This window comes from Poecile atricapillus, chromosome W, assembly GCF_030490865.1.
Source record: "Poecile atricapillus isolate bPoeAtr1 chromosome W, bPoeAtr1.hap1, whole genome shotgun sequence".
Classification (NCBI taxonomy): Eukaryota; Metazoa; Chordata; class Aves; order Passeriformes; family Paridae; genus Poecile; species Poecile atricapillus.
The window spans coordinates 21770725-21786010 of NC_081288.1; the positions used below are offsets into that span (position 1 = coordinate 21770725).

The 15286-nt window shown below is 39.5% G+C and overlaps 1 protein-coding gene across 4 annotated transcripts in view; it reads left to right on the top strand.

Moving 5' to 3' along the window:
- The first annotated feature begins 1374 nt into the window (after window positions 1-1374).
- LOC131592253 (myosin-binding protein C, slow-type-like) overlaps window positions 1375-15286 on the top strand; it is a 69635-nt gene continuing 55723 nt past the window's right edge. For all 4 annotated transcript variants that reach the window (XM_058863646.1, XM_058863648.1, XM_058863647.1 and 1 more), the window contains exon 1: window positions 1375-1514. In XM_058863646.1, the coding sequence (XP_058719629.1) occupies window positions 1490-1514 (25 nt within the window). In that variant the 5' untranslated portion in view covers window positions 1375-1489. The remainder of the gene's footprint in view (window positions 1515-15286) is intronic.

Here is a 15286-nt window from a genome sequence, read left to right on the forward strand (position 1 = left end):
GAAATAAAGGAGGAAGATAGCTTCAATACTCGTTGTTTAAGTTCTTGTAAGCAGAAGTCTTGCCTATCTCTGTATTTTACAGGCACGTGAATCGATCAAATAATAAACACCACAATGAACAGAGCAGAAAAAATCAGATGATAGTCTTTAAAAAAAGCAGCAAAATGCCCATCCTTTATAAGATGTCCATAAAAAGGCTAAACAGCCTGGAAAAAAACAGATTGCAGAGGAAACCCTCATGCATTGGCTATAGAATAACCAGGCACATGACTGCTATTACATCTCCAAATCCTATTCAAAGATGTAAGATAGGTTTTCCATAACACTAGGGTGCATTCATACACTGAGAAGCTTTTCTAGTAGCCTAGTTCTTACTGATACCTGATTAATGGTATGAACATGTGCTTCAGTAGCATGAAACCTTTGGGGACCGCTTCATCTATTGTGCTAATTACTGTGCTTTTGTCTCAAAATCCTAAAACAGCCTAAGAAAGTAAATCCTAGTACCCTCTGATTCACTCAACCTGCCTTCCTCTTTCCTACACATTTGTAGTTTGAGTGGGAGTCTAAGAGGAGGGCAACCCAGTGGCTTAGTTTAGTGGTTCTGTGTGTGTGCTACAGATAGGATTTCCATTCCTTCTGTCTGGTTTCCTGGCTTGGCAAAGGCAAGCAGTGTTGGATCTCCTGGATGAGTGGAGAAGAGAATATCTCAACTCTCAGCAGCAATCTCTCCAGTTAATGGATTACTCATGCTGAAAGGAACATTATAGTCTCTACCAATGCCAAAATGAGAGTGGCTACAGGGAAAGGACCCAAGAAAACGTACCATATGTAAACAGAAGGGAAATTAAGAGTATCTTCACTGCTGAAAACGGGAGCACAATAATACTCAACATTAATACTGAGGAACACTCTACTTTTCGCTCTGTCTTTCCACACCATGTTCTCTTAAAGGAAAAAATGAGGTTACACTGCAGGCATGCTGCCTGTGCCTACTTGTCACTTTTATGTTGTGGGAAGAGTATAAATGTATAAATGTATACAGGCATTTCCTACAAGTTTTGCAGGCAGGAGGGGCTCTTTAATAGCATGACAGTCACTTTTTCAGCCTCTGTCTGCGTGTGCATACGTGTCTGCATGTTACAGAGAGGGACTCAGAGAGCAAGCTGTGCGGCTGAATTTAGAAAGTTATAGATGTTCTCATCAGCCCCATGCAATGCAGCAGAGATTCCTTCCAAAAGCCAAGGGAGCAGAGGCTGCAGACAACAGATGTGAAGGGTTTCCCATAACTGTCAATTTTCAAAGTGTTTGCATTGAAAAGAGAGGAGGTGCTATTTTGATTGATATTTCAGCCGCAGTATATAAAGCAGACGAATTCTTCTTACCCTCTGCTTGTCACACTGATCTCACACACTCTCCGCTGGACTTGGGGCTACTACTTGCTGCATCTGAAAGGCTGAAACTCTGGGAATAAAGAATCCCTGTAACAATGCCGGAACCCACCAAGAAAGATGGTAAGCATGACAGAACATTACCTGAGCGTTTTCTTAATTACAGGAATTACGAGTGCGCACACACACCAAACGCCTTTTAGACCACCCTGCAGATATCAGCCACAAGTTATATTAACAATAGCCATGTAACATCACTAAGTCATTAGAGATCACGGATCTTTTTAGACTAAGAACTTACTTTCAGGCAGGGCTATAACAAATTGTTTTAGACAATAAACAATGAGTGGCTACTTGATTGGGCAAATGTTGTATTCATTTTTTTAAGACTACAGGATTTCTGTAGTGCATTTTGTGGTTTTTCTCTTCTAAGCTATCTAAACTCTGGAAAATAGGGGAAAAGAATTTCTTATGATTTAAAGAGTCAGGACTCTCTAAATTGATATGTTTTTCGTGCAGTTTTCTAATAGTTATTGAATGGAAAGGATGTGCTTTATGAAACAGTTTTCTGATGAAAATACATTCTATACATCTAAATGCATAGGTGGAGAATGTAGTAAGTTACTCTGTACAGCTTGAACTGGAATAATTAATTTTGCTACATTACAGAATTTATTATTTTATGTTTCAGAAGGATAGTTAGACTCAGTAATATTGGCCCCTTCTGTGGTCCTGTTAAGTTCAAAGCAAAGGAGCTGAGTGTGTAGTCTGCTACTGAGAAGCAGAATTGTCCATTGGAGGCTTAGGAAAAAGGTGAAAAATATTCAGGGTCTATTATTTAATAATTATTTAAAAGCTAATATTTATTTTTCTACCATTTTTGAAAATTTAAGGCAAAGAGGCTTCTTCTATTTATATTATTTCTACAGCTCTTCTTGTATTTTTCTTTCAAATCTGTATGTTTTGGTAAGAATTTTTGATGATTATTTTTTGACATTAACTATATAAAGAGCTTTTGCAAAGCCATAATATACAGACTGTGTGTGCTTTTCAAATATTGGTGAATGAAAGCTATACACACAGCTTCCCTAATGCATTCCCAAGGGCAAAACTGAATTGAATCTTTAAGGTAATCTTCAGAGTATGGACAGTATTGGAGTCATTAATTAGCACTGATTTCCCATCAGTCTTGGACGATCTAGGCTGATGTGCGTAGCTTGAATAGGTACGTTTGATTTAACACTGGCTTATTGGTAGCTTTGGCTTTTGATAAGTGTACAAACATTTTACAAGGTTTTTTTGAAATATTTTCTGGTTTTGGGGAAGGCAAGAGCAGAGCAACTGTCAGGAACATTACTCATTTTCAGCACCTTCTTCGGCTGGGGACACATGAAAACCAAACTTTTTGCACGACTGAGTCTTAAGCAAGCAGTGTTGACAGACCAGTGTGATCACTTTACTTACTGGCCCTCCTCAGTGCTCGAGGACAATGATAGATGAAGTATCCTTCTGAAAATAGCTACACCAAGTGCACGTATTAATACAAGAGCCTAATCCTCCATATCAAACCTAGAGCCAAGCCCCTTCTAGAGTGTCTTATTTGTAATTCAAATTATTTACACATGTATTAAGTGTCCTTTTTATTTGATCTGTTATTTAACTGGGTATTATACACTTTAATCAGAATGCATTCTGTGGCTGTCAAATCAAAAAAAACCCAGCCCTAAAATATTTATGCACTTGCAAAAGATATGTGCTTTGAAGAAAATTAGTTTGGAGGCTCGTGTTTCTTATTCTGTTTAAAATTAGATTGTTTCAAAGATGTTCTTACATTGCAGTGATTACCAATGCAACTCCATGTTTGTGTTACAAAATAAGTTTAGCAGCTCTGAACATTATATTGACAGTGGAACAAATGTGATTTTTGATGATCCAATATTCAGGACCTAAAAACCATTGAAGCATTCTGCCTTAATAGAATTCACAAGGAGTAGTGAGCTCTGGAGAGGTGATACAATGGGGTTGCACACTGGTTCTTCCTTATTGCACCCAGTTTATTTGCAGCCAGGAGGTAAGGGGAGTAACAGGTTTATATTATCGTACTTCAGGGATTAGCTGCTTCCTAAAGATTTTTTTGTTTATCAAGAACTTCCCTGAGCTGTTGGCAATACTTGTATGTACCTACTGTATTAATGGCAGGAGAATTTGGTACCAATAATAGTACAGTACTGCTACTCATACAAGCTCTACTTGTACCAGCTCTACCAGTAAGAATTCAGAACCTCACGTGATCATCAAGTGCCTGTCTCATGGTAATTTCCAAGGCATCAAGGGTTGAAGAAAATTAATCAATGAAAGAGAACCTTGGACTGACTAATTCTGGAAATTAGCACTGGAAAGACTGAGAAACCTTTGCTAAACTTGTTGAAGGATTACAGTAGAAAACAGAGGGGAAAAGAAAGAGGCTTAAAGTTTCTGCATCACATGGGTACCTAAGCACGATTCTTTCGATATTTCCAACAGAAGCAACCTACCTGAATTATCTCACACTCCTCATTTGCATGGGTCCTGCAAATTAAAACGGCACACACAAGCAAGTAGTTGAGAAATCAGAAACTGGTTAACACTTGAATGTTTTGAAAATCCCAGATGTGCGGTTTTTTTATGACTTCAGTCCCTGAAGTATGTAGTTTAATTTTTCAGAGGCAGTGCTGTAACAAGCTCCCAGGCTTTTTTTTTTATGCCAAGTGCTCTTTGAGCTATTTTAAGATTATTAGATTAACAAAGTGAGAAAATTCCTGACTTGGTGACAGTGTAGCCACACAAAGCGCTCTTAACAAATAGGATCACCAAATTAAACACACCACTCAGCTTAGAGAAGGTTGCTGGAGAGCTTCAGCCTGGTGGAATTTGTCACTGCAGAAACAGGCTTCCATGACTAATTATTTAAGGCCTTTATGGTACTCCTAAAAAGTTGAGTCCTGCATATAAGATCAGCTGTAGCTTCTTTGTAGTAGATGGTCATGGTGTTGTAGGACAGTTTTGTCTTAGCTGGCTTAAAATAAAAGTGCAAGGTGAAGTTTACATCAATGGGTTAACTGATCCCAGTGGATGACTGGGGTGTGACTGAGTGGCCAGAGACCTTAACCAGTGCACTTAAACTTGACAGCCTTTAGCTTTCCTGGTGACTAATAAAATAACCCTCCCTCATATAATTACTTCCTGCAATTTATTGCAATCACTCAGCCAATCTTTCCTCTCCCCCCTTTCCTTTAACCAATGCTCATAATAAGAGCTGCTCATTAATTAGGTGCCCTCTTAAGCTGTCACAGGCCATGGCATTTGGACACGCTTTTGTAAAAGTGCCAAGTCTCTCAAGAGCAACCTTTTCAAACTATTTGTGGGCATCATCCCACAGGGACAGGTGCAAGTCTGTCCCCAGTAGGCAGCTCTGTAAATTTGCCTTATTTATTCTCCCCAATCTAGGAAATAATGCATGGAGTTAAGCAACCATTCCAAATTTTGAGCCAAAGCATTTATCAACTGTCTGCCAACTTCATTTTCTAAGTGTTTGCAAGCTCTGCTTGAATGATACTGCCTGGAGCATCCACATTTTGGCAAGGAATCAACATTAAAATCAGTGTGTCTACTTTAGACAGAGTTTCAGTAAAATTTTATTCAATCTACGAATAGCATAAATGTAAAAGTTGTGAAGAAAACTACTTGCATATACTTTCAGTTAGAAGAACAATCTGGAAAGCATGAAACAATTTGTGAAAGGAGGCAAACAAACATAAATACCAGTGCAGACAGCTTTGGAGATATGGTAACACTGCTCTCCATGAGGACAGCAGTGGAAACAGCCTTTATTTCTATTTTCTTTTAAACATAATTAGTTTTCTTTCATTGTGAGATTTTTTTCCCTGTCATTATATTTGCATTATATTTACAACATTCTAAATAATGTAGCTATCTGGTGTATCAAGATAACAGTCACTGTCAAACAAGTCAGTTAGTCATATAAATCATATAAGTAGACAAGTAGAATAGCATTCCAGTGGGAAAATAACCTAAGCACAAAGGTTGGTTAAGAGGTAATTAAAGTCAGATTTCTTTTAATATCATATTTTCAAGTTTTGACAATTTTTGAAGCTGAATGGGAATTCTGCTTCACTGTACAAATTTGGCTTGTGTCAAAATTAAAACTGATGATGGAAAGTTTTCCTGAAAATTCAAGATCCCAGCATGTGAACATTTTTCAACATTGTTTGGTGCTTTCCATGCAGAAGAGCAGACCTGTATAACCATTTTATATGGCACCACACTGGGTAGTGCTGCTTCTCTCTTCTTGCTGCATAGTGACACAAATGAAGCATACAGACATCCATCTTCTGCCATTATCACTGCCCTTCTGCAGCACTGACTGCAGAATACATTCCCATTATTTTTAACTTCCTTCATTCTCAGTCTCAGAGCCAAACCACTCTCAAAGTCAGGCCCATACGTATCATTTGCAAAGCTCCCTATTCAAATCCCAGGTAAATGAGTTTTGGTGGATGACGAAAGAGTGAAACCCTAACCCCTTATCTTATTTTCCCTCTCAATTCTTTAGAAAGTTTCTCTTCATCACCTCTAGCTAATAAATTTTAAGCCCTCCACAAATGGAAAGCAAACTTACGCCTCACTGCTGTAATCAGATCTGTCAGGGTGGGCTGTGCACTCGTCCTGCACCCCACGGAGCAGCTCCTCCTGCACAGATTGTGCTGTAGGCTGGGAACTGACTTGTTCTTAGATTGCCTTTGTCCTCCCATTGCTAACTTCCAAGTGTGGCTCCCACACTTCCTTCTGAGATACCAGAGCATCTCAGATTTATTTGTTGACCTTCCGCCTCCATCGTTGCTAAGTTTCTGGCAACTTTTTCAATCAAATTAATTTGACTGAAAATTCACCGTGATTTATCTTTGTGCTATTATGTTTTGGTTTATTTAGGTATAAACTGAAGTCACTACACTAACTTTTTGTCTTATACAATGCATTGAATTTCTTTCAATACTGCTGAAGGAGGATAATGCAAGATTTATGTGTCTTACTTGTTGTTCTTGAGTTGAAGAGCATATTCACCCTGTGTGAAAAACAGTGCATCTGTGTTGGAGTCAGAGGCACAGAGTGTGTGCCCTTATCTCTGATACCTGGCTCTGAATCCAATAAAACACTGAATTTAATAATACCATGGAAACAACTGTTAAAGTTAAATAGAAAAACTAGGAGTATGAGCGTGTAAGTTAGAAAGTTTTCTTAAGTCACTAGGTGAAAAAGTTAAAGTTTAACTTCTAAGCTAGGTAAAAAACAAAAGACAAGATGGAGGATTTAGGGTGTTGTCTCTTCTTTCTTCTTCTTCCTTCCTCATCTTCTTCTTCTAGAGATTTTTGGGTAGTAATAAGTGATTGGATAGAAAATGCCACAGTGCAGCACAGAGGTATCGGGTCATTGGGTCACTAAAAAAAATAATTTACTTGGCATTTGTTAATTGGATAAATAGACATATAAAAGACCTTGAAGAAGTTTTTTGTTAGCTATTTTACACCTTTCTATCTTAGTGCATGTAGCTCCTTGTACCCTGTATATCTGTAATATAGGTAAGAGAAGAACAAACAAAAAAAAACCTGCCCCTCTCTCATCAATCTCAGTCCAAGGGGGAAAAGGACCCAGCCACAAGCATCCCATCAGGACACATCTGTGCACAAGAATAAAATATTTAATATTGTCACACTAAAATGAAAAGCTGATTGAGTTTAGCAGGGATCAACCTTTCAGTGGATAAGGGAGTGCTTTGTACTTGGCAAAACTGAATTTAGCAAACGCTGTCTTTGTGCCTCCCTATACTGCACCTGTTGGGAAGATAAATAAAGGCCTACCCAGTTCTTTCCCCTCATACCTCCTAAATATATCGCTTTAAGAGAGCTCTAAAAAAACCAACCATGCTACAGTACTCCTCTGTTCCATGAAAAACTGAATGAGTTTTTTCATATTCTTTTCAAGGCACTACCAAACAAGGTGATTGCATAACCAAACAATAGCAGAGAGATCTGGGGGGACTTCAGTTGTGAAAACCTTTGTAGCTGCCTAAAACATCAACAGTCCTTGGAAAATAAGTCATGGAACATATTTAGTGTTTCATCAGGGGAGATCCAGAGTGTTTCTTAAAGGGGAAGAGCAAATCAAATTTGAAAATAAATTACCTGGGAAATTTCCCTTGGGATAGAGATGAATACTAGACACATCATTCATGGGAATGTAGAGATTCCAGTAAATTAGAGGTCCTAATTTAATAATTGCCCTAGAATGAAAAAGGAAATACAAAGAAAAAGGTTATTCTTATTCAAAAGGTTGTTCTTTGTCCTGACTGTAAATGTGACTTTGTCCTGAATATAAAGATCTGTAAAATGAAGGACAAGACAAGTGGATAGGATCATTAACTTCAGTTGTAATTAGAGTTTTCTCAGTCCCGCTACAAGCAGATTTGTCTCTTGAGTCTGAGGAACTGTGTGACTGAGAAACATCCCCTTCTCGTCCTACCCAGCCCACTCTCTCTGCTCTCAGCCACAAAGGAAGTGCTATTTTTGAAGACTTCAAACAAACATTTCTCTTTTTCACTGCTGTTAGAGACTCAGAAAAATGACTGAAGCCATTTTTCCATTGTTTCATCATCGTTCACTTTATGACACCATGAGGATTTGGTTTTTTGCTTTGAAGATCTGCCGGTGTTTTAAGCATTAGGGAGTGAAGTTGCCTGAGATGAATGTCCATGTTAGTCCAATGAAAATGTTGGTAACTTTGCAACCCTACAAAGATCCTAATGGTCTTTACACTGTCAGAGAAGATCTCTGGGTTAGGAACCAGATACCCAACTGGAAGCATGTGCCAGTGAACTCGGTGTTCCCACTCCCAGTGGAGTCAGCCGCTCATTAAAGTCAGAGCTGCCCAGTCTGCTGCTACTCAGCTGACCTAGCAGCCAGCAGTTGCCTAAACATAGGTGCCCTACTGCCTCATAGGATACCCTGAGATACACAGAATACCCATCTTGGGCTGGCAAATATGACTCAGGACCTGTGGGAGGCCTGCAGTGCCACAGAATAGCAGCTGGAAAATGGATGGCCACCCTACAGGACCTGAGTGTCCTTGATCACCAGTTTGTGCGAAAATTGAACCATAAGCAGCTAGTTTACAGTGAATACAAATCTAATTCCATTTATTATAATGGCAGCTTGGACTCCCAGCTCACATCATAGACACATTCCAGTGCCTCCCTTTTTCTGAACACTGTAAAGGTAAGAATGCAGGGCTACTCTACAATTTGTTCAATTGCTGTTTAAGAATTTTCTGCAGTGGGTAGTTTTGTAAGAAGACAAGGAGCTACATTCCATTATTATTGGCATGTGATACTCAGATGCTCTTCCCCATAAATAAAGGAGTACATTAGGATCAGATTACCTTGAGCAGAGAAGAGTGCATCTTTCTGTAGTCTATAATCAGCTTCATGCATTGATAAAAATAAAATAATACCAATGAAAAAGGGTTCTACTGCCATTCTTTTGTTATTTTTGAGAGTCTGATGCTTTTACTTGTTTTACTTTTAATAGGAAAACATTGATATATTTTTTTATTCATGGCTGAGTGTTTCAGTCAACTCAGAGTTAAATTTTTGCTGTTACTTAATGAGAGGAAACAGAAAGTTGAATTCCTGTTCAAATCAATAGTAATTCATCTTCATCCTTTTTATACAAGCTTGCTCTCACTTCCTCCAGAAGCTTCATGCTGTTAGCTGAATGATTGGTCACATCAGTGATATTTGTACCTATGGGCATAAAAGCACTTTTTATGTTAAATAATACAGTGTTTCTGAATATTCTACAAAGTGTTCAACAGAACATATGTAGCTTTAGGAAACTCCAGGAATTCCCATTTCTGGAACTTACTCTAATTTTTTTGGTGCAGTCTTAGCTCCTAGAGCTCACTGAACTAGCAGATGTTCAGCCAAGATGAAGCAGCTTAGAGAAGAGAGTGAATTAAAGTAAAAATCCAGTTCTGTGTCCAATGGGATGTGATGTCCTAGGAGCCCATTCTAGCAAGCATGCTTTGGTGAAAGTTTCAGTTGATCTTCACCACATCCTGGGATGCTGGAGGGACAGAAAGCTCCCCTGGATTCAAGAAGTCTGAAGATAACTTTCTGCTCAGAAACCTCTCAGACTCTAAAATATGCAGCCTACAGTGAAGGGAGTGGTTTCTCTCTGACTTCCCTCATCCATTACCTCTGCCTGTATTGCTATCAACATCTCCACAAAGGAGTCAGTGGGACCTAGACTAAGGTGATAGGGGATGCCTTACACCCCCATGGCTTAGAACAGCCTCTCATGAAGACTGACCACACCCACAACCCTCACTGCTGGTTGGCCAAGTGTCTTTATGTGTACTCTCAGTTCAAAGCGATAAAATAACCTGTGGTCTCTGCTGCAGTTAGCCTTGGTAGTGTTAGATGTCATAATAATGAAATATTGCATGCCCTGCTCTCTCTTACTGCTAGGTGGACATTAGACCTCCTGGAGTAATGTTGAAGGGCTGCTGAACAGAAAGTCAAAAATAACAGAGTCAGAAAATTTCAAAAATTAAAAAAAAATCCACCATCTTAAGAATTTTGCCATGAAGTTTGTCACAGAATAAAGTTGTTTGTTTCAGGAAGGGCTGTGACAAATATGATAACTTGTAAGTTGGCCAGTGCATGTGTTTTTTCTGCCAGAAGGTGGGAGTATGGTTGGGTAACTCATTTCCGAGTTAGAGCCCCTCCATGTGCCCTCTCCATGTTCCCAAAAGTGTACAGACTGTGCAGCAAGAAGGGAGTCCTGCCGTATTTTGCAGCAACTATCAAGACAGCCACTTCTCCCCCTTCCCTGGAGATTAGGAAATAGTTCTTACATAATTTGCTGTCCCTGGCCCTGTTACTAATTGAAAATAGTGTGTGATCTACTTTCTAGGGCAGTTGTCCTTATGTGTGGTGGCTCCAGCAAGTTATTTTGATCAGGTGATTATTACAAAAAGTTCTGTTCTAATTTAATTCTCTGAAGGATCAAATGGTGGTTTTAGGAAGCATCTGAAAGCATTGTTCAGTAGTAGCATGATGCTTCCTGAGACGGATCTGTATTAAAATACACTCATCATGTCTTTGCAGGCCCAGAATAACTTCCTAATTTTGGTCATATGTGCCGAGAGTAGGATGCAGTCAACCACAGAGATGTAAATTCCCTTTTCCTACAGATTTCTGGATATAAATCTTAGCTCTGTGTATATAGAGATTAATTGCAGAGACCTTTGCTCTGTGTACTGAACTGACAGGATGGAACATGATAGGCAGTGATTGAGCAAAAGCAACTCACACAACAGCACAATTACTTTTTTCTCAAAGAGGAATCATGCCTTGCTCAACCAGCCTGCAAATCTGGTCCAAAAGCCTATTCCAGATTTTTCCTTTTCTCAAAGCCCTGAAGCTGTGACAAAACTAACTGAATACAAGTGTAGTTAAAACTGAAAGAGACCCCAAATGAAAAGTTTATTGGCTCAGCTGGTGGGAGAGGTCTTAGTCCTTGATACTCACCTACTCCAGTGTGCTAATGGACTAGAAAGAGGAGTAAAACAGCTGCTGAACAGCTGTTGAATTCCAGCTTTCAGGTATTTTTGTGTTTATTTTTATAGCTCTCTGCCACAAGATCTTTCCTATGGAAAAGAAATGCACCCCTAGAACCAGTTCCAACAGCTCTAGAAGGAAGAAAAACTTCCTCTAATCAGTCTGAGCTGATTGATTGTGTGTGGTAGGACCTTTCACTGTCTTCTGAAGTGAAATATCTCAAACCATTTGCACACCTCAATGCACACAGCATTGCATTTCCATCCTTTTTCGATAGTTTTTCTTCATTTCAAGTGACACTAAACCATTGTTCCTGTAAAAAAATTACAGAAAACCCTTACTCCAGGTGGTGTGGAGAATATCTGTGGCTTGAGATATCTAGGAACAACCACACGAGAAATGCCATGCAGATGGAGTAATTTATAGACTAATAGCTTCTGGGTCTCATCCTGTGATACTCATGTAGATCGAGATACACATACACACACTGTAGGACATTTGGCATCTTGTGTTTTTATAAGAACATAGTATCTAGGTCAAAAACCTTATTTTAGACCCAAAGAAGAGTGTAATTCCAATGGAGACTGTGACTGCCACTCCCCCACAGATGCAGACTTCAGTGAAGGCACAGAGGGTCAGATGCCTGATGACATTTTTTCCATGGCATTCCCTCCAGCCTTACTAATCTTTCATCTAAGCTTTCCTTAGCCCTATTTTTAAAGGGGAAATCTGACCTCTATCCTGTGCCCCTTTTTCTTTGCCCTTGTTTTGCATTTCCATGTTTTGCAATGAGGTTTTCTCTCTTACCCAACAGCTTTTTTAGCTGGAGAGAAACCATATGCCATGAGCTGCGAGTGTAACTCACAACAGCATCTTAAATGCATTTTGCTGTCAGGCCTTTTAAGAGCTTTCTCTCATACATACTACTTACTGATTTACTGATGCAAACCCCCACAGCTTGTCTGCAAACATCCTGCTGTGTGCAAACATTCCCAAAAGGCAGAGCTAAGTGTTTAAGTTTTTTTTTTAAGTGAAGGCATGTAGTTCTCACATTTATCTTTGTTGATGCAGGGTGAGATTGAGAGGTAAAAAACGTTAACAGTAGAAACATCAAGGGATGTTTGTCATTTCATACGTGAGCACCCACAAAGGGGGATGCATGATTTCATTAAGGTCTCCTAAATTTCCACCCACAGAAAGAGTCTTTTTTTCCACATGTGCAAAATACTCCTAAAGGTTTCTCAGTACAATGCTGAATCCCTTGAAGATGAGCAACAATAAATATTTACATACAAACAAGCTTACAAAAAGAGAGAACTCCTTAAATCAGTACATAAAAATCCCAGTAAAGAAGTTTCTGAGTTTTAAGTTGATTTCTGAGTATTTTAGTGTTTACTACCAGCAATACTGCAACTCTGATAACAAAGCTTTCCTGTATTGAAAGTTTGGGCTTTTTTTTTTTTTAATTCTTCTCCAAGCTTAATTACAAACACACTTTGCGTAGCATGTACTGGGACATTCAGACTCTCAAAAAGTAATAACCCTGGATTTTGTAGTCCATAAGTTTGCATTATCCTTAGCAAACTAAAAAATGGATGCTACTACCCTCTTTTTCATGTTGAGCAAGGGGTTTTCCACCTTGTGTGATGATTGAAAATTAGCATTGGGTAGAAAATTCAGGGCGAAACAAGTAATGGATTATTAGTGATTAACTACTTGGAACAGTCCCTAATCACATAGGCGCCCGACAGCCCTGAGCCTGGGCTCCTGTTACAATCCTGTTCTGTAGGACTCTGCCTCTCAAGAGGAGGCTGAGGGCTGAAGTGCAGATGACAGGAGAGTGCTCTTATCTGGAGGAAGTCTGAGAAGACTCTTCCTTCTTGAAAAGATCACAGAGTATCAGATTATCTGTCACCCACTGTCAAATAGAGTTTAGCAAATGTTTTTCTTATTTGGTATTTGGATATGGTCGTGACAATGTTTAGGCCTAGTTGTAGCATATATTACTCTGACAAAGAGCTGATAACAAGCTGATGGATTCAGTCCTTGGCAAATCCCAGCATGTGAATGTCTTGTTTTTCCCTGAATGTCAAAGAAAAGTCTGTGATCAAATATCATGGAATGGGAACACCAGCAGGATTTAATTTTAAAAGGCTGAAATGTTTAAGTCTGAATTTTAGTGAAAATGAAACCCATCAGCATGTTTCAAATGGTTCCTTGTAACTGACCGAAAGAAGATAGATTGCACGAATTCATGCTACCATGGCCTTATGCTGATGTCATCATTTTCCCTAAAGGTCGGTCTCCCTGTGTGGAATGATTTCCCACTGTCTGCACATAATACAAGAGTCTCAGGACTACTCTGAGTGCACTGAACATCAGGAGACAGTCATTTGTGGAACTCACTACAGTTATGCAGAGCATCAGGTCCATAATGTGATTTCCATGAAACAATACTGCAAATTATTTTCTTGATTCTCAGTGAAATACTTCAGGACAGCTCAGCAAAACAACTGTGTTATGTTTTGGGTTGTGCAAGACTAAAGACATTTTTCCAAACTGGTAAAATGTTTTCTGAGCTGGCTGGGAAATTGTCTGGCAATCTGAAAGGAAGTTCATTACTGGTTAAGTCCTCATCACTTGAAATAAATGACCTTTCAACTTTATTGCTGACTTTTATCCTATAATTAGAAGTGCAACTGCCGTTGAAAGTGTATTGTTAAATTTGAAGAATAGATTGCTTTCATTCCTGAACAGCAGTTCAGTGGTTTATGAAGTTTCTTATCCTATAACCTTGTCTATTTTATTACTTTTTGAAGCTTTCTGAAAGGATGTTAGCATTAGTCACTGTACTTCTATCTCTGGTATCACACTGTGGTGTCTTTTGCTTTCAATTTGTCCTTGGGAATGTCTTGAGATAAACGAAAATATTTGCTTCTAGAGAAAACTATTAACACATTATTGCAAGGAAGGATAGGAAACTGAGAAAAAAGCCTAGGTATTGTAATACTTTTAAAGGGGACTATTCTGATGACTGGATTAATTGATTTTGAAACATACATATCAAAGATGAATTAGTTTTGAGTTATTTAAAAGAAGAATTTCCCGTGACTGGAGTAGGAGTGGAAAGAAAGAAATCCGAACTGTGCCGAGTTCCTGCATTTTTCGTTTGCTCAGTGCATTTCCTGAGCATCGGAACTAACCTGGCTCTCTGTGACTGGGCTGTCCCATGTCCCTGCACACCCTAAAGGGTTAAATGTCCCCCTGGGTTGTCCCATGTCCCTGCACACCCTAAAGGGTTAAATGTCCCCCTGGGTTGTCCCATGTCCCTGCACACCCTAAAGGGCTGAATGTCCCCCTGGGAGACAGATCCCTGGTTTTTCCCGAAGGCAGGAATCAGATCGTCCCCTGCGGGGCAGGAGCAGGGACAACTCCGAGCCGGCCCCAGGTGCAGGCAGGGATTCCCTTCACAGACCCTTTTAAATAGAGAAAGAAGGAGTAAATGTTCCCAGCCGGGCTGGAGTCCAGGGCGAGTGGCTCTGCAGAGCTCCCACCTCCAGCCCCTCCAGGAGCCTGGGCCATCTCCTCAGGCTGAGAAGAGCAAGGGCTTTCAGGTGTCCACTGCAGGAGGAAATCTGTGAGGGTCACAGCTCACTGCTCTTTCAGGACTGGGTTTGGGGGTTTTTTGTTGGTGTTACAGTAAGACACAGCTTCACAGTGTAAAAATAGGGGTGCTGCTTCTGCCCTTTAGACACAAGCACCCATCTCGTTGGCAATATTTTCACAGCCAGTGAAACTGGCTTTCTGTTTAACCGGAGCCAGAATTGTGTAGTGCATCCTGTGAAGCAGCATTAGAGAGAGGCTCAGGTGACTGAGAACAGGGAGGTGAGCAATGCAGAATTTTAGGAGTTGAGTCATTTCAGTCTCACATTAAGTTGGTGGTATAGAAACTGAGATGGTGCCATAATAGAGGAAAATTTGAGGCTGTCTATCATTTGTAGGAAGAAGTTGATTCTGTGTGGGATTTCCACACTTTTCACTATGCGTATTTTAGGAGGAAAATGCAAACTAAGAACTTTTTTCAGCAACACTCAGCATTGCATATCCCTCGTTGTATAACAAGTTTTTCAATGACATTTCAATATAGAATATTTTTATTTCCAAACATGGGAATAAAGTTTAATACATCAAGACGTGAAATAAAAGATAAATCAATGTC